Source organism: Theropithecus gelada, chromosome 16 (assembly GCF_003255815.1).
Source record: "Theropithecus gelada isolate Dixy chromosome 16, Tgel_1.0, whole genome shotgun sequence".
Taxonomy (NCBI): Eukaryota; Metazoa; Chordata; class Mammalia; order Primates; family Cercopithecidae; genus Theropithecus; species Theropithecus gelada.
In genome coordinates, this window is record NC_037684.1 from 63,704,137 (window position 1) to 63,721,002 (window position 16,866).

The 16,866-nt window shown below is 56.6% G+C and overlaps 2 protein-coding genes across 5 annotated transcripts; both read left to right on the plus strand.

Moving 5' to 3' along the window:
* The first annotated feature begins 62 nt into the window (after nucleotides 1-62).
* Nucleotides 63-9,481, plus strand: TMEM102 (transmembrane protein 102). Of its 3 annotated transcripts, XM_025361677.1 has the most exons (4): nucleotides 63-242; nucleotides 392-449; nucleotides 7,655-7,887; nucleotides 7,996-9,332. In XM_025361677.1, exons 3-4 carry the CDS (start codon nucleotides 7,674-7,676, stop codon nucleotides 9,306-9,308), a joined length of 1,527 nt encoding a protein of 508 aa, XP_025217462.1. In that variant the 5' UTR covers nucleotides 63-242; nucleotides 392-449; nucleotides 7,655-7,673; the 3' UTR covers nucleotides 9,309-9,332. The 3 variants fall into 3 exon arrangements, with proteins under 3 accessions (XP_025217462.1, XP_025217461.1, XP_025217460.1); XM_025361676.1 differs by lacking the exons at nucleotides 63-242; nucleotides 392-449 and adding an exon at nucleotides 7,128-7,482 and having other exon boundaries at nucleotides 7,996-9,481; XM_025361675.1 differs by lacking the exons at nucleotides 63-242; nucleotides 392-449 and having other exon boundaries at nucleotides 7,128-7,887.
* A 775-nt stretch (nucleotides 9,482-10,256) lies between these two features.
* FGF11 (fibroblast growth factor 11) lies at nucleotides 10,257-16,761 on the plus strand. 2 transcript variants are annotated; one of them, XM_025361683.1, is made up of 5 exons: nucleotides 10,257-11,608; nucleotides 13,255-13,365; nucleotides 13,560-13,663; nucleotides 14,419-14,617; nucleotides 14,901-16,761. In XM_025361683.1, the coding sequence occupies exons 1-5, from the start codon at nucleotides 11,416-11,418 to the stop codon at nucleotides 14,969-14,971; spliced, it is 678 nt and encodes a 225-aa protein (XP_025217468.1). In that variant the 5' UTR covers nucleotides 10,257-11,415; the 3' UTR covers nucleotides 14,972-16,761. The 2 variants fall into 2 exon arrangements, with proteins under 2 accessions (XP_025217468.1, XP_025217469.1); XM_025361684.1 differs by lacking the exon at nucleotides 10,257-11,608 and adding an exon at nucleotides 12,541-12,615 and having other exon boundaries at nucleotides 13,235-13,365.
* The last annotated feature ends 105 nt before the right edge of the window (nucleotides 16,762-16,866 follow it).

A 16,866-nucleotide genomic window follows, 5' to 3' on the forward strand; every position in this document is an offset into this window, starting at 1 on the left:
CCTGCCTCATTATGACTCAGTCCACCCCCTCCCCAACAACAGGAGTCTTCCTCCTAGTGACTGTGTGAGGACCGGGGGCCCAGGCAGTCCTGGGACCCCAGGCCATGGGTGAGCGAGCCTATCATGGGGCCCAGGTGTGCTCTGGCAACAACCCCAGGAAGTGCCAAGACTTAGGAGACTCGATTCTTCTTCTTCTGGGCAGCTTCATCTTGCTCAACGTGTGGATCAATGTGGTGACTCTGGTCAGGGCAGGATCTGGGTAGCAGGGTTGGGGGAGCCCTGGGGTCTTGAAGGGGCTGAGGTGGGAGGGCTGTTGGGGTGTGGCCAGACAAGAGTTGGACTTAGGGGCTCACTCTGCTTCCGGACTCACCCACCCTCCCGCTCTCCTCAGCTCTGGAAGCATCTGAAGAGCTCCTTGCGGATTCTGTTCCATCATTTTTTTCCCAAAGGTGAGTGGGCCTCTGTGTGGGCTCCCAGGGATATGGGCCTGTCCCCTTTCTCCTATCCCTGGCCCAGTTCTCAGTCCCTAGGGAACCAGAGCATTGTCCCATCCTACCTCTCCCTGCAGACAAGCAACGCAGCGGCAGCCATCCCATATGTATTCGCTCCTCCGTGGATCCCAAGAACCTGTGCTCAAAAGTCTCTTCCCGCGTCCATCATCGCCCAGGCTTCCTGCCCAGGCACGTTAACCATCTTGACTCCTGGATACCAGACACGAATGATGAGAAGGTTTCTGCATGCTGCTGGATGCCACCTAAATGTGGATGTGCCAGGGTTCCCAGGGAGTCTCCATGGGGACTGTACAAGGAGGAGATGATGGGAGTAGGGGAGGCCCCTCAGGTCACAGCCTTAAAGGCTCAAGCCTCCTTGCTCTCCACGCCAGAGACATCTTCCCAGTTCCCAAAGATGAGCAAGTTGGACATGGGTCCATGCCGCCTGCCCCAAGAGAGCCAGACTAAGACCCCAGACTGTGCCCCAGCCCAGGCTCCACCTCAGGCCCAGGTCCACTCCCCAACCCACACTCCTGTGCACACCCTCACCCACTCCTGGATCCATGCCACGGCCCACACCTCTGTGCACACCCCTGCCCACTCCTGGACCCACTCCAAAGCCTGCACCCCCGAGGGCACCCACTCCCAGGCCCAGGACACCTCAGCCCAGGCCCAAGCCCACACCTCCGCCCCTACCCCAGCTCAGACTCCAGCCCACATCCAAGCCCACACCTCGGCCCCTACCCCAGCTCAGACTCCAGCCCACATCCAAGCCCACACCTCGGCCCCTACCCCAGCCCAGGCCTCAGCTCACACTGAAGCCCATACATCAGCCCAGGCCCAAACCCACGCTCCGCTCCACACCCCTGAGCATACTCACTCCCAGGCCCACAGCCCTGAACACACCTCAGCCCATGCCCCAGCCCAGGCTCCTATGCCTGCCCCAGCCCACCCCCAGGCCCATGCCCTTGAGCACACCTCATCCCTTGCCCCAGCCCACTCCCCAGCCCAGGCTCCTATGCCTGCCCCAGCCCACCCCCAGGCCCATGCCCCTGAGTACACCTCAGCCCATGCCCCAGCGTATATCCCAGACCACTCTCATCTAGTCTGTAGCTCGGTTCCTGTCCCAACCTCTGCCCCAGCTCCTCCCAGAACTCTTGCCCCACACAGTACTCCTGTCCTAGCTCCTACACCAGCCCCTGTCCCAGCACTGGTCATGGCCCTGACTACCACTCCTGTCCCTGATCCTGTCCCTGCCACCACCCCTGCCCCTATCATAACTCCTATACCCTCTCCCCGACCTGCCTTCAGCCATGACCTCTCCACTGGCCATGTGGTCTATGATGCCCGCAGGGCAAAGCAGAACTTCTTCCATATGTCCAGCCCCCAGAACCCTGAGTATTCAAGAAAAGACTTGGCTACCCTCTTCAGGCCCCAGGAGGGTCAGGACCTGGGGAGTTCTGGTATATCTGAGCAAACAAAGCAACGCAGTGGGGATAGTGCCAAGCTTCCTGCAGGATCCATACTGGGCTACCTGGAGTTAGGGAATATGGAATGGAAGATCTCAGATGACGCCAAAGATAAGTTCCCCCAGACCAAGAATTCCCCTTACTGCAGCTTCCATCCTTGCAGTTCTGAGAAGAAGACAGACTCCCAGGCTCCAGTCTACCCCAAATTCCTTGTCTACTCCCGGGATACTGCATGTGTCAAGCCTTGCTTTCATTCTACAACCACTGCCCAGAGCTCAGTATGCACCCTTTCTCCACCGTGCACTCTTTCCCTGCCTCTCGTTCCTCCCAGATCCTTTGTTCCTCCTCAACCCACCAACCATCAGAGGCCCTCCACCTTAATACAAACCCCTACTGTTCTTGCAACCTCCAAGTCTCCTCAGTCCATCCCCACGTCCCACTTCCCCATCCCTTCCCTGTTCGCCACCATTTCCCAACCCCTGATCCAACCCCAATGCCCTGAATGTCGTGAGAGTCTAGGCCTTACCCAACATTCTGGCCTTCAAAGGACCCCGTGCCCTTCAAAAGACTCCAGAGTTCCCAGGAATCTGGACCTTGCCCAAAACCCAGACCTCCACAAAAACCCAGGCCTTACCCCAGATCCAGGCCTCCACAAGAACCCAGGTCTTGCTCAAAATCAAGGCCTACATGATTTCCCAGGCCTTCTCCAAGATTCTTATCTATGCCAGAATCCAAGCCCTTCTCAAGACTTTGGCCTCCACAAGAATTCAGGCATTAGTCAAGATACCCACCCCCAAAAGAACACAGGTCTGACTCAAGAAGCGGGTATCCTTAGGAGCCCATGTCTCACCCAACACCCTGGCCTCCACAAGAAAACACCATTTACCCAAACTTCTGATCTTCAGAGGAGTTCAGGCTTTACACAAGACTCTGGAGTCTATAGGAATTCTGAACCAAACCAAGAGACTGTGGTCTATAAAAATCAAGATCTCTCCCAAGCAACTCATCACCAAAAGAACCTAGGCTCTTCTAAAGATTCTGGAGGTCACAAGGATACAAGCAATGTCCAAGATTCAGGAGTCTGTAGTACCCCAGGCCTTACTGAAGATTCTGGGTCACGGAAGGGTCCATATGTTGCCCAAGACTCTGAAGTCAACAAGAGCTCAGGAGTTATCCAGGAATCTTGTCTCCGCAAGAGCCCAGGCCTTGTCCAAACCTCTGGCCTCCCAAAGTGCTCAGGCCTTACCCAAGACTCAGGAGACTACAAGAATCCAGGACTTATCCAAGATTGGGGTGGCCACAAAGTTAAAGGCCTTACTCAAGATTCCAACCTCCCAAGCCTTACCCAAGCCACTAAAGATGAAAGAAGATTTAGCCCTCCCCAAGATGTTGGAGTTTACAGGAGCTCAGAACATAGACAAGACTCTAATCTCCACAAGTGCCCAGGAATTAATCAAGATCCTGGCCCTCATAAAGACCCAGCCCTTGTCCAAGACTCTGGCCTCCCCAAGATTTCAGGCCTTACCCAGGAATCTGGCCCCTACAAGAACTCATGCCTCATCCCAGATCCTGGCCTCCACAAGAACCCAAGCCCTGCCCTAGGTTCTGATTCTGTCCAGCTTTTATCCCCACTTCAGACCCCAAAGTCCACACTGTCCCCGATGAAGTCATTTGTGCCCGAGAAGTCTGCTCAGAAGGAGGACGCACAGCGGCACGTCCTCTGGGCTCCTGTCCAACTCAATCAGAACTCCTTCTCTTCCAAGGTCCAAGTGGTCTCCAGTGACCTGCAGACCTTCTCAGAGGTACCTGTATTAATTGAGCTGCAGTCATCCTCCCGGCAGGCAGGCAGCCAGCACAGGGTGTACCACCCTGTGGATACAGTTCCTTCAGGCTACCAGAACTATCGTCAGATGTCTATGCCTTCCCAAATCAACTGGAAGTCCCACTGCCCTGGACCAGGCACCCGGGCAGGGCATGTGGTTTTTGATGCCCGTCAGAGACAGTTGGCAGTGGGCAATGACAAGTGTGAAGCTCTGTCTCCTAGGCGCCTTCGTCAAGAGGCACCCAGCAACTCAGGGGAAACCATCAAGGAGTGGGGATATCAGAATGTGATGAGAACCTTGGACAAAGAGGGGACAAAAGTGCATCAGGAATAAAGAGGCGAGAGAAATGTTCTGTGTTTGTTTGAGGACATCCACCCCAGCCCATCCCTGATGCTGGCCACTCACAGAGCTGATGAGGACAGGTCCCTGTTTCTCCTCCGTAGCTGCAAAGCTAAGCCCATTATCCTCAAGGCCCTAGAGCTGCTCTGTCCCATACACTAGCCTTTAGCCAAATGTGGCTATTAAAATATATATTAGGCCTGGTGCAGTGGCTCACACCTGTAATCCTAGCACTTTGGGAGGCCGAGGTGGGCAGATCACAAGGTCAGGAGTTTGAGACCAGCTTGGCCAATATGGTGAAACCCCGTCTCTATAAAAAAGACAAAAATTAGCCGGGCGTGGTGGTGCACGCATGTAATCCCAACTACTCGGGAGGCTGAGGCAGGGAGAATCGCTTGAACCTGGGAGGCGGAGGTTGTGGTGAGCCGAGATCGTGCCATTGCATTCCAGCCTCCGTGACACAGCAAGACTCTGTCTCAAAAAAAAAAAAAAAAAAAAAAAAAGTAGATGTTTCTGCAGAACAGAATTTTAAATTTCGTTTAATTTTAATTTACATTTCCTTTTTTTTTCTTTTTTTTTTTTTGAGACAGAGTCTTGCTCTGTCACCCAGACTGGAGTGCAGTGGCGTGATCTCGGCTCACTGCAAACTCCGCCTCCCAGGTTCAAGCAAGCGATTCTCCTGCCTCGGCCTCCTGAGTAGCTGGGATTACATGTGTGCACCACCACGTCCGGCTAATTTTTGTATTTTTAGTAGAGATGGGGTTTCACCATGTTGGCCAGGCTGGTCTCGAACTCCCGACCTCAAGTGATCTGCCCGCCTCGGCCTCCCAAAGTGCTGGGATTACAGGTGTGAGCCACCGCGCCCGGCCACATTATCTATGTTTCAAGTACTCAACAGCCACAGGTGGCTGGTGGCTACTGTATCAGACAGGACCAACTGAGGACCTTGCCATCGTCACAGAAAATTATATTGGAGAGCCATGCTTTAGAGTCTAGAGGAACTATTCCTTGTCACCCATTCTTAGTATCTTCAAAGCTTCCACAGAGTCCAGAGAACTTAGTTCTTTTTAGAGTGCCTCGGAAGCCACCCTCTGGGGAGGAGGTGAGATGCAGGGATGTCTAATGCCTGGTTACTCCAGACTGTGAGAAAAAGCCCAGTCTCCAGTTCTCCTGATCTGGCCTCTTGGGTCACAACCAGATGTGTGTGTATGGGAACCTACTTGCGCAGTTCTGGGCTGCTTTGCTGCTCTCAGTTCTCCCAGGGACCCCAGCTGTGGTTGCTGAGGGAGAAAAGCTCTCTGTCAGTGGCTAGGAACCCCTGAGGTCTGGGCTTCCCAAACTGATCTCTAGAGTTGGGGAGTCTCTTCTTTTACAGGCCTCTAATTTTCCTAGGTGTCCCTCCTCCTTAATTTTCTTATCCATGGACTTAGGCCTATCCCATCCTGGAGACCGACCAAGGGCAGAAGGAACGTAAGAAGTCGTGGCCCAGGCTGGGCACGGTGGCTCATGCCTGTAATCCTAGCACTTTGGGAGGCTGAGGCGGGAGGATCATCTGAGGTCAGGAGTTCAAGACCAGCCTGGCCAACATGGTGAAACTCTGTCTCCACTAAAAATACAAAAAATTAGCCGGGTGTGGTGGCAGGCACCTGTAGTCCCAGCTACTCAGGAAGCTGAGGCAGGAGAATTGCTTGAACCTGGGAGGCAGAGGTTGCAGTGAGTGGAGATCACGCCACAGCACTCCAGTCTGGGTGAGAGTGTGAGACTCTGTCTCAAAAACAAAACAAAACAAGACTTTGAGATCCCTGCCATGACTCAGGTAGCAGTGACTTGAGGTGGGCATCACTAACATGTATGTCTCTTCTATGAGTCAAACGTCCATTTCTGGGTCACGATCTGTGTGCTCCTGCCTAACACTACCACCTTTGGGACTTCAAGATGCACCCCCCACCCCACCCAGTCAGGGAACCCCTTTCCAGCACCTCCCTGGCTCAGCTGTGCAACCTTTCTAGGCGGTACTCTCCTCATCCCCAAAATGAGGAAGTTATAATTACCTGGAAGAACTCTAGTAGATCTAAGTGACCAGGGCTCCTGTGTCACACAGGGATGCAGGGGTCCCTATCACTCCCCAGGCCCTAGGGTGTGTCCTTCATTACTTTTTTTTTTTTTTTCAGATGGAGTTTTGCTCTTATCGCCCAGGCCGGAGTGCAATGGCACAATCTCAGCTCACTGCACCCACTGCCACCTGGGTTCAAGTGATTCTCCTGCCTCAGCCTCCCGAGTAGCTGGGATTACAGGCATCCACCACCACGCCCGGCTAATTTTTGTATTTTTTTTTTTTTTTTTTTTTTGAGACGGAGTCTCGCTCTGTCGCCCAGGCTGGAGTGCAGTGGCCGGATCTCAGCTCACTGCAAGCTCCGCCTCCCGGGTTCACGCCATTCTCCGGCCTCAGCCTCCCGAGTAGCTGGGACTACAGGCGCCCGCCACCTCGCCCGGCTAGTTTTTTGTATTTCTTAATAGAGATGGGGTTTCACCGTGTTAGCCAGGATGGTCTCAATCTCCTGACCTCGTGATCCGCCCGTCTCGGCCTCCCAAAGTGCTGGGATTACAGGCTTGAGCCACCGCGCCCGGCCGCTAATTTTTGTATTTTTAGTAGAGACAGAGTTTCGCCACGTTGGCCGGGCTGGCCTTGAACTCCTGACCTCAGGTGATCCACCTGCCTCAGTCTGCCAAAGTGCTGGGATTACGGGTGTGAACCACCGCACCTGGCCCATCCCTCATTATTGTTTGCGACTCAGAGCCATCCTATTACCGGTCTCAAACCCCAAGGAATGTTTGAGTGGGGTTGACATGGGCATGAAAAGAGACAGAATAATCTATCTCCAAAGGAACTACAACTTCCATCAGGCACTACTTCAGCCGAACAGGAAAGGATGTGGGGGCGTGGCTCCTACGCCCTAGTAGAGCGGGAAACTACAACTCCCAGGATAACGCGGGATCTCAGCAGGGCTAAAGGAGTGACTGAGCTCTGACTGGCGACCCGACCTGGCAAAAACCACCCCGACAGCCTCCAGAAAGGGGCGTGGCCGAAAATGTAGGGGCGTGGCCACGTGGGCATCAGGAAGAAGTAACCTGTTGAATCTATTTCTCCTCCCCACCCTTACTGCTTCCCATAAGGGGGAAGCCGCTGACCAATAAGCCTCTTCCAAAAAAGAGGTAAAGGGAGGTAGACAAGGGGCGGCGGCGGAGCCTGGCTACTGCATTCCGCGGGAGGCTCAACAGTTACTTTCTACCTGCTGAGTTCGGTGAACCAGTTCATGCGGGCGGGGAACTGCATATGAGAAAAGGGCCAGGATAGAGGAGGTATTTATTTGCTCATTTTGAGGACTAAATTTAGAATCCATCATCTACAGACCCATTTGTAGCTTGTGTCTGGGGCACTCGCTCTGCCTCAGAAAGAGGGAAGAACGGGGACGACTTTTTGGCAGCAAAGGAAAGGCCCGTCTAGGCCACCTCCCTTCCGTGCTTTCCCTAGCCCGAAACGATAGAACCGCATGGCTTCCGCGGTCTGGGGGAGTGCCCCCTGGTGGGGCCCGCCGCCCCCGGCCCCAGCTCGGCCGCTCACGGACATCGACTTCTGCTCCGGGGCACAGCTGCAGGAATTGACGCAGCTGATCCAGGAGCTGGGTGTGCAGGAGAGCTGGAGTGACGGGCCCAAGCCCGGAGCCGATCTCCTCCGGGCCAAGGATTTTGTCTTCTCTTTGCTTGGTAAGTAACCCTACTTGCCTTTGGGAACTCACAGCTCTCAGCCTCACTACGCCCCCGCCCCCGCCCCGGCTTTGGGCTACACCCTCACGATCTGTTCCCTTTTTTTAGGTCTAGTTCACCGCCGGGACCCTCGCTTTCCTCCCCAGGCAGAGCTCTTGCTGCTTCGTGGTGGGATTCGCGAGGGCTCCCTGGATCTGGGGCATGCACCCCTCGGTCCCTACGCCCGAGGACCTCACTACGATGCCGGCTTCACACTCCTAGTGCCCATGTTTTCACTGGACGGCACTGAACTGCAACTGGACCTGGAATCCTGTTACGCACAGGTCTGCCTCCCAGAGCTGGTGTGCGGAATCCCTATCCGCGAGATGTGGCAGGATTGCTTAGGACCCCCAGTCCCAGGAGCACGTGATTCGATCCACCGAACGGAGAGCGAAGAAAGTTCCAAGGACTGGCAAAGCTCTGTAGACCAGCCGCACAGCTACGTCACTGAGCACGAGGCGCCAGTGTCTTTGGAAAAATCACCTAGTGACGTTTCATCGTCCGAGTTGCCTCAGTATGACGTCGTCGACCTTGGCTCTAGCGCGCCTTTGAAAACACTGAGTAGTGACGTCACCAAGGCAGACGTCGAAAGCCCAGTCCCAAAGCCGTCGGAGGCTCGGGAAGCGTGGCCCACATTATGTCCCTCCCAGGTGGCTACCTGGTTCTTTGCTACGCTGGCGGCCGTCGCCGAGTCTCTGATCCCTGTCCCGGGTGCTCCGCGTCTGGTGCACGCAGCTCGCCACGCGGGTTTCACCACCGTCCTTCTGGCTACTCCTGATCCCCCTCGCCGCCTCCTGCTCTTCGACCTGATCCCAGTGGTATCCGTGGCCGGCTGGCCCGAGGGGGCTCGGAGCCACTCATGGGCTGGTCCTCTGGCCTCTGAGTCAGCTTCCTTCTACCTGGTGCCCGGTGGCGGCACCGAGCGACCGTGCGCCTCCGCCTGGCAGCTCTGTTTCGCCCGCCAGGAGCTGGCGCTCAAAGCGCGCATACCAGCGCCGCTGCTACAGGCGCACGCGGCGGCCCAGGCGCTACTGCGCCCGCTGGTGGCCGGGACCCGGGCAGCGGCGCCCTACCTCCTGCGGACGCTGCTGTACTGGGCGTGCGAGCGGCTGCCCGCGCTCTACCTGGCGCGGCCAGAAAATGCGGGCGCCTGCTGCCTCGGGCTGCTAGACGAGCTGGGCCGAGTGCTCGAGGCTGGGACTTTGCCTCACTATTTTCTGAACGGCCGAGAGCTCCGTACCGGGGACGGCTCCGCTGCGCTGCTCGGAGAATTGGCCCGGCTCCGCGGGGACCCTGCCCGGGCCCTCCGTGCCGCGGTGGAGGAGGCCAAGGTGGCCCGCAAAGGGGGCGGTTTGGCCGGCGTGGGGGGCGGGGCCCATTAAAGATGCTGTTCCTACCAGTGGAAAGTGCCTCTGTGGGCGAGCGAGACGTGGGGGGCACAGCTCGCCCCTCGCCTGGGGGACTGACTGTGTGCCCTGGGCCTGAAGCCCCGCTTCTGGAAGGCCTCCCTGTTGGTTCCTCCTCTAGGACCACCCGCCTGCCCCGGCACAAGTTGCCCCATTCCAGCCTCGCTACTCTCCACTTCTGTGGCCAGCACTCCGCCCAGGGGCAGCTTCCAGAAACCGTCTGTCCCCAGTTCTTTTGGTCATTTCTCTTAAGGGTCAATAGAAATGGGAGAAACATATTTGCTGACCAAACGCGGAAAGGAGTTATGGAGACCAGGGTCTGATCAATTTGGCTCAAACACAAAGGCAGAGATATGAAGGAGGCCGGATTTCGCCCGAGGCTGGATCTCACCACTACCCCTCCTCCATCTCTCCAGTTCTTCCCCCACTTTCCTCGTGCTGTTCTGTCCTCGCTAACATCCCGGCCAGTAGGGTCCCTCTCCATTCTCCCAGCGTCCGCCATTCCATCTCCCTTGGGCCCAACCTCTCCTTCCTATCCAGAGGTGCGTTCGGGAGGCCTTCTTGTCCCTCCTTCTCTGAAGGCTGAGACGTGCGGCCTTGCCTCGGCTTTGCCTGCTTGTAAGACACAGTCCGCGCTCTCTACCTCCAAGGAACCCCGGGGTTCCTCCTGCCCGGCTTCACCCTCCTATTTCCCAGCGTCTCCGCCCCCTGCCCCGCCCCCGGGCCGGCTCTCCGAGGAGGGGGAACTGCTGTCGCCGCCGCCGCCGCCTCAGCTTCCCACAGCCGCTGCCGCTGCCGCCGCTGCCGCCGCTCTGCCTGGTCCAGCCACCGGCCCAGTGCTCTGACTTCGCCGGACCGGGGAGCTCTGCAGAGACACCCTCACTCCTTCCCCAGGGTCCGGGACGCCTAGCCGGGCGTGGGGGGAAGCTCCGTTTGCGGGGGACAGGGAGGGAGGAGCCTGGAGCCGAAGCCAGCGCCACCCGTCGCCGGATCAACAGGACAGGACAGGTTGAGGGGCGTCGGGGAAAGGAAGAGGGGGTGCTATAGGCAATCCCGGGGAGGACGAGGAAGCCCTGTCGCAGGAAGCTGTGATCCGCTCTGACTTGTAGGGGGCCTGTTCACATTTGGGGACTGGTGACAACGTGGGTGCACTCCTCTCTCGGGGGGCTGGTTAGATTGGAGGGCGTGGGATCTAAACAGCACCAGCTGTCCCCAAGAAAATTTAAGGGACAGCCAGGGGAGAAAAAAAAAAGCAAACACGGATGCTCCTCATTTTGAGGTGGCGGAAGGCCCTCCAGACAACTACCTGGTGTATCCACTAGGAAGGGTGGATTTGGAGGTGACTTCAAAAGGAGCGGAGGGTGTGAAGGTGAAGAAAGGGTCTTGGCCGCTAGAATTCTATGCTACTAGACATGGGGGTGACTTGGTGAAAAAGCTGTTATCCAGCCAGAGGGTCTGGGAGCCCCGTCTTACTGAATCTGGGCAACCTGGATACTCTGAGACATATTTTGGGGAGATTTCAGTGAAAAAAGTGGGGGATCCCCTCCATTTAGAGTGCAGCAAAGGAAAAAATACCAAGGTTGGGTTCCTTCCTGACATTGGCAGTGCCCCAGTAGGGGTGGCATGAGCGAATATCCCCAAAGCTAAAGTCCCACACCCTGTAGATTACAAGAGTGGATTTGGTAGGAGTGTGCCCCAAAATACAGTGGAAAGGCGCCTGGAGATATTTTAACCACGTCTTGGAAATTTGGGGGGTCTTGGTTTTGGGATAGGTGAAGTGGGGACAGACACTGGAGAGGAGGGAAAGGGGACGTTTTCAGTAGGAGGCAAAACTCGAGGGTGGCATCCACTGAGGAGTACATAGGCTGCTGGATCCGGTGGAGCCAGCACTGGGCCCACGGGTGGCAACTGGCTGCTGTGGAGGGGTGTACCTGGGGTGGGGGGTTCTGGGGCTTATCCTCAGGTCCTGTGGGTGGGGCAGCGAGTCGGGGCCTGAGCGTCAAGAGCATGCCCTAGTGAGCGGGCTGGAGCCCAGCGCGCTCCTGGCGCTGGCCGGTTTGGGGGTGTCTCCTCCCGGGGCGCCATGGCGGCGCTGGCCAGTAGCCTGATCCGGCAGAAGCGGGAGGTCCGCGAGCCCGGGGGCAGCCGGCCGGTGTCGGCACAGCGGCGGGTGTGTCCCCGCGGCACCAAGTCCCTTTGCCAGAAGCAGCTCCTCATCCTGCTGTCCAAGGTGCGACTGTGCGGGGGGCGGCCCGCGCGGCCGGACCGCGGCCCGGGTGAGTGCGGCTGGGGCGGGGTCTCCCGGCCAGAGGTTTCTCTGCCTGGGAGATTAAGGCCAGGGACTCTGAAGGATAGGGCCCGGCTGAGGGGCTCCTCGAAAGTGGAAGGGGGTGGGCCAGGACGACAAAGTCCCTGCCAGACTGTGCCTCAGTTTCCCTTCTCTTTAGTCCATAACCCGGAGTCTCCTTATTTTCGAGGTCAAGGGGAAGGCTTGAGGGGCTAAGTCTGTATCCCCGAAAGCCTCGCAGTTCCTGCTTGTCCCCCCTTCCCAACACAGCAGTCCCCACCCCCATCGTCCTCCGCCTACGTGCCGGTTCTCGCGATTCTTTCAATCTGGAGCGGAGAGGCCTGGGGGTTTCCAGACGCCTGGGTCACCCCAAGGGTTTCTGCAGCTCCAGCAGCACGCCCCCCCAGCCCCTGCCCGCCCCGGTTCTCCCGCTCCTCCACGCCTGGGCTCGGTTCCTCCTGGTCGAGCTCTCCTGGCTCCGAGCCAATCTCCCCAGCTCTCCCTCGGGTGTCCTTGCAGCTACCTCGCCAGCCAGCCCTCTATGCGCCCTCCTCCCGTGACCTGCGCTTCAAGAACGGAGCTGGGCACCCCCTCCCATAACCCCCGCGCCACTCCGAAATCGGGTCCCGTAGGCTCAGGGGACCCTACGCTGGGAGGAACTCAGACACAGTTCACGGCTAGAGATGGGCGCAGACTCTTGGGGGTCGTACCACCTACAAGGGGGGACAGGGAAGTCGGCAGAGAGCAAGCGATGGGGGAGGAGAGTTCTGAGAGTTAGAGTGTGGTCCCCGTCCAGGTGCGACAGTCAGGGAGTCCCTCTGGCCCTGCTCCCGCCCGCTCCCAACTCCCTTAAGGGTAGCCCCCTCGCGCCCTCCTCCCCGCGCCACCGGCTGCCCATAGTGGTACAATCCGCAGCCCACCCTCTGAGTGGGACCGGGCCCCCACGTGACTCAGCCTGCCTTTCCATCTCCTCAGCTCCCACCCCCCATATCCTTGGTGATGTCCCCCTTACCCCAGGCGGGTTACCTGGCCGAAGGGGAGAGGCTGAGCCTCAGGGAGAGCTGGGCCCCCGCGAGCCAGCAGACAGACAGACAGACAGACGGGTCAGTGTCAGACAGACCGGCACTGGGCCAAGGCAAGGCTCTCGCCAAGCTAGCGGCAGCCGCAGCAGGTGCTGAGTCAGCGTCAGGCCCAGTCCCACCCCCACCCCTGAGGGAGAGCCCCTACCCTGTGGTCAATTTGCTGCTGCCACTGTCCCCCACCTTCGCAAACACGCTGCCCCTTCAGTACCCCTGCTGGTCTCCCTCTGTCCCTGCCTTTTGATATATCTCTCCCCTCCCTCCTCCCCCACTCCTCCCCGCTTCTGGTTAAGCTGTAGGGTAGGAATTAAGCCATTTCAATAAATTTCAATAAATGACACTGAAAGCTCCTGGTTATAGGAAGCAGAAGGGACCCACATCAGCTTTCCCAGGAGTGAAAGGGAGGAGGGAGAGAGCGTGCTCGGAGGGTAAGAGAGCTGGGGCCCTGGGACCCTCTTCCTTCATTCATTCTCTTTCATCCTCTGATCCTGCCAAGTGCAGGAATGTTTCTGGGAACAGAGATGTCATTTTCAAAGATGAATGTCTCTCTCTCCAGAGCCTCAGCTCAAAGGCATCGTCACCAAACTGTTCTGCCGCCAGGGTTTCTACCTCCAGGCGAATCCCGACGGAAGTATCCAGGGCACCCCAGAGGATACCAGCTCCTTCAGTGAGAGGGGAAGCTGGCCGCCGGGTGGGAAGGGGGAGAATGGGGACAGCAGAGGACAATCCTATTCCCTCTTCAGCTTCTGTTGCCATTGGTCCGTCTTCCTGACCCCTAAGGGAAAATGCGGAGCTGGGATGAGGGGAGCTCAGGTGAGGGTCAGAGGCCTGGGTATTGATGTTCCCTCTCTCCACCCCCAGCCCACTTCAACCTGATCCCTGTAGGCCTCCGTGTGGTCACCATCCAGAGTGCCAAGCTGGGTCACTACATGGCCATGAATGCTGAGGGACTGCTCTATAGTTCGGTGAGACAATGAGGCTGAGTGGCTGGGGAATACCGGGAACTCCCCTTCCTCAATTTGTCCCTTGAGGGAATGACAGTCTTCCTCAACTACAGACATTTTGCCCGGGACTCCTCCCTCCAGCTTTTGCTGATGGCCTGTCATCACTGCCCATTCCGGACCAACTCCTCTAGGGTCTCTCCAATGCCCACTCCTTGCACACCCCCAACACAGCCCCAGGCTCTTTGAATGTCCAACTCTTTCTGCCTTTTAGGGCCCCTACTTCTCATCCCATCTCCTCCAGATTTTGTCATTACTCACTTCCCTAGAGTCATCCAGGATAGGGGAGAGTGAGAAATTGGGAATACAGTGGAGAGAACGAATCTTATTCCAAGACCCCTAAAAGTCTAGTTCTTTTTTTTTTTTTAAAAAAAACAGTAACAGGGTCTTGCTATATTGGCTAGGCTGGTCTCGAACTCCTGACCTCAGCTGATCCACCCACCTCAGCCTGCCAAAGTGTTGGGATTACAGGCATGAGCCACTGCGCTTGGCCCAGAGCCTAGTTCTTAGCCCTCAAGGGCCCACCAGGCCTCTTCCTTGTCCTCCCTTTGCTCCCAGGTCCTACAAGGACTCAGAAGTTGCCCTCCCCCTCCCCCAAAAAGCATATGGATTATATCTATCTATCCTGGCTTGTGCTTTCCATGAGCTCCCTTCTGCCCAGTGATGTGTCTTTTTATCTCTCTGTCTTTGTGTGCCTTTCTGGGTCTTTGTCTCCTTAGCCGCATTTCACAGCTGAGTGTCGCTTTAAGGAGTGTGTCTTTGAGAATTACTACGTCCTGTACGCCTCTGCTCTCTACCGCCAGCGTCGTTCTGGCCGGGCCTGGTACCTCGGCCTGGACAAGGAGGGCCAGGTCATGAAGGGAAACCGAGTTAAGAAGACCAAGGCAGCCGCCCACTTTCTGCCTAAGCTCATGGAGGGTGGGTATAGACTCAAGAAAATGAGGACCACAGGAGAGGGTATTGACCTTGATATGGACATTTAGGGGCAGACAGCTCAGGCTACAAGTGATAAGAGGACCCTGTTATGACAGATCAAGCCAGGAAAGCTTTGCCCTTTGGGGGTTTGGGGTGCTCTCCTCCTGTGGGTTGGGGTTCTGGGAGGGTGAATGTACGGGAAGGGAGCCCTTTCAGAGCACTGATTCTGCCTGGTCCCTCTGTGCCTAACTCTCCTTCCCTGCTCCTCTTTTTCTCCCCTTCACAGTGGCCATGTACCGGGAGCCTTCTCTCCACAGTGTCCCTGAGGCCTCCCCTTCCAGTCCCCCTGCCCCCTGAAATGTAGTCCCTGGACTGGAGGTTCCCTGCACTCCCAGTGAGCCAGCCACCACCACAACCTGTCTCCCAGTCCTGCTGTCACCCTTGCTGCCACACACATGCCCTGAGCAGCCAGGTCCCACCAGGTGCTCTACCCTGAGGGAGCCTAGGGGCTGGCTGTGACTTCCGAGGCTGCTGCGACCCTTAGATCCTTGGGCCTAGGAGGGAGTCAGAGAGGGGGATGTCTGAAGATGGTCCTGGCTGATCACTTCTTTCTTTCCACACTCACACAACCCCCATGCCTTTTCCTGAGATGGCACTGGGAGTTCCCAAATGGACAGCCAGGGCATAAACATTTCCCACCCCGGCTCAGCCAGTTCCTGGAGTCCCGTGCCCATTTTCGTTGCCACTGAGCCATTTCTAGATTTACTGAAGCTCAGGATTCATGTGTCCTTCTTTCCCTACTCTACATTCTGCCTTGGTCTGGACACATTCTGGAACACTGGACACCCTAGCCAGGGCCACTTCTGCACCAGGGCTGTGTACTGGAACCCAGGCATGCTGCCAGCCTTTGCTCTGGATCCATCAGGCTTCTGTCCGTGACTCAGATGGATCCCTGGTTTCCAAGTAGAAAGAGGCTAGATTTGAGCCTTGTCTAGCTGTTGGCCTTGGCCTGAACTGGAACCAGTCTCAGATGACCACGGGTTTAACCTTCTTATCCCAGAGACACCCAATTCTAGAGCTTTATGGAGCCATACTTCCTCCTGAATCCCAGATCTAGGACACAGAACATGACTCTCAGCCCTTTTACCCAGGATGGGGCTGGGGCCTGTATAGCCATATTATTGCTCTCAGTAAGTTCTAGCCCCACCCTCCCCCCTTCTTGAGTGATACCTATTACGGATGAGTTCTGGAAAAGACCCAGCTATGATTCATAAAAACAGTTCTGGATGAATCAAGAACCACTTCTTGTTTTTCCTAGATAATTCTCTAAAAATATGATTCTTCCATATAGAATGCTAAGCTTATTTTTACATGCAATTTCTAGCTACTTCAACCCAGCTGAGGTCGTGCCAGGGAGACAGAGTCTGGAGAAGGGCTGAGGAATTTTGGAAAGATCCCTGGCTCGTAGTAGGGAGGCTGGGATGGGGGAGGGGTCAAAATGATGACGTGATTGGACCTGCATCTGTGTGGGGTGGATACGAACACTTAGCTACCTCAGCAGGAATTCCTTCCAGGCCCCCTTTAAAGCTGAGGTCCTTAAAGTAATGTGTCCTGAATAAGAAGGACAAATGGATACAGCCTCGACCCTCCCAGTGAGGAGACCCCAATTCAGCAATAAGTCTCACCCTTCTCCCCTATAGGTCAGGCCAAGGAGGGTGAAGGCCTCTTGCACTCGAGACCTCATATGCCCCGACAGCTTCTAATTGGATAGAACTTGCTTTACCTTACAGCTTAGAACCTTAGCTGAGCTTTAGATACCCAAAAAGGGCCCGTCTAGATTTTTTCAGAAAAACATGGAGCGCTAGGGGCAGCCTGGAAAAAACTGGGAACCTGCTAGTGAACTAGGAGGGAGACTCCCATAGCCTCAGATTTGGATAGGGTAGGCTGAGGGGGCCCTAAGGGAGGGACTAGGGCTCCAAGGCAGGTCACTTTTCCTCAGGCTGTTCTACTTCCGGCTTGTTGCAAGAGGAGTAGATGTCCCCTCACCCACACAAACCCCGCTCAGGCTCCACCCAACTCCTGGGACTGCTCCCAGGGGATCGGGTCTCCACTCCACGCTTTCTCCATTAAAGACGACGTATACAACTAAAGTGCTGTCTGTCATCTGTTGGTGGCGGGCTTGGCAGTTGCTCGAGGCAGGATCAAGTCCCAGGGGCGGGGCGGGTGGGCTGGCGGCTGCCCCCAGCAACAGG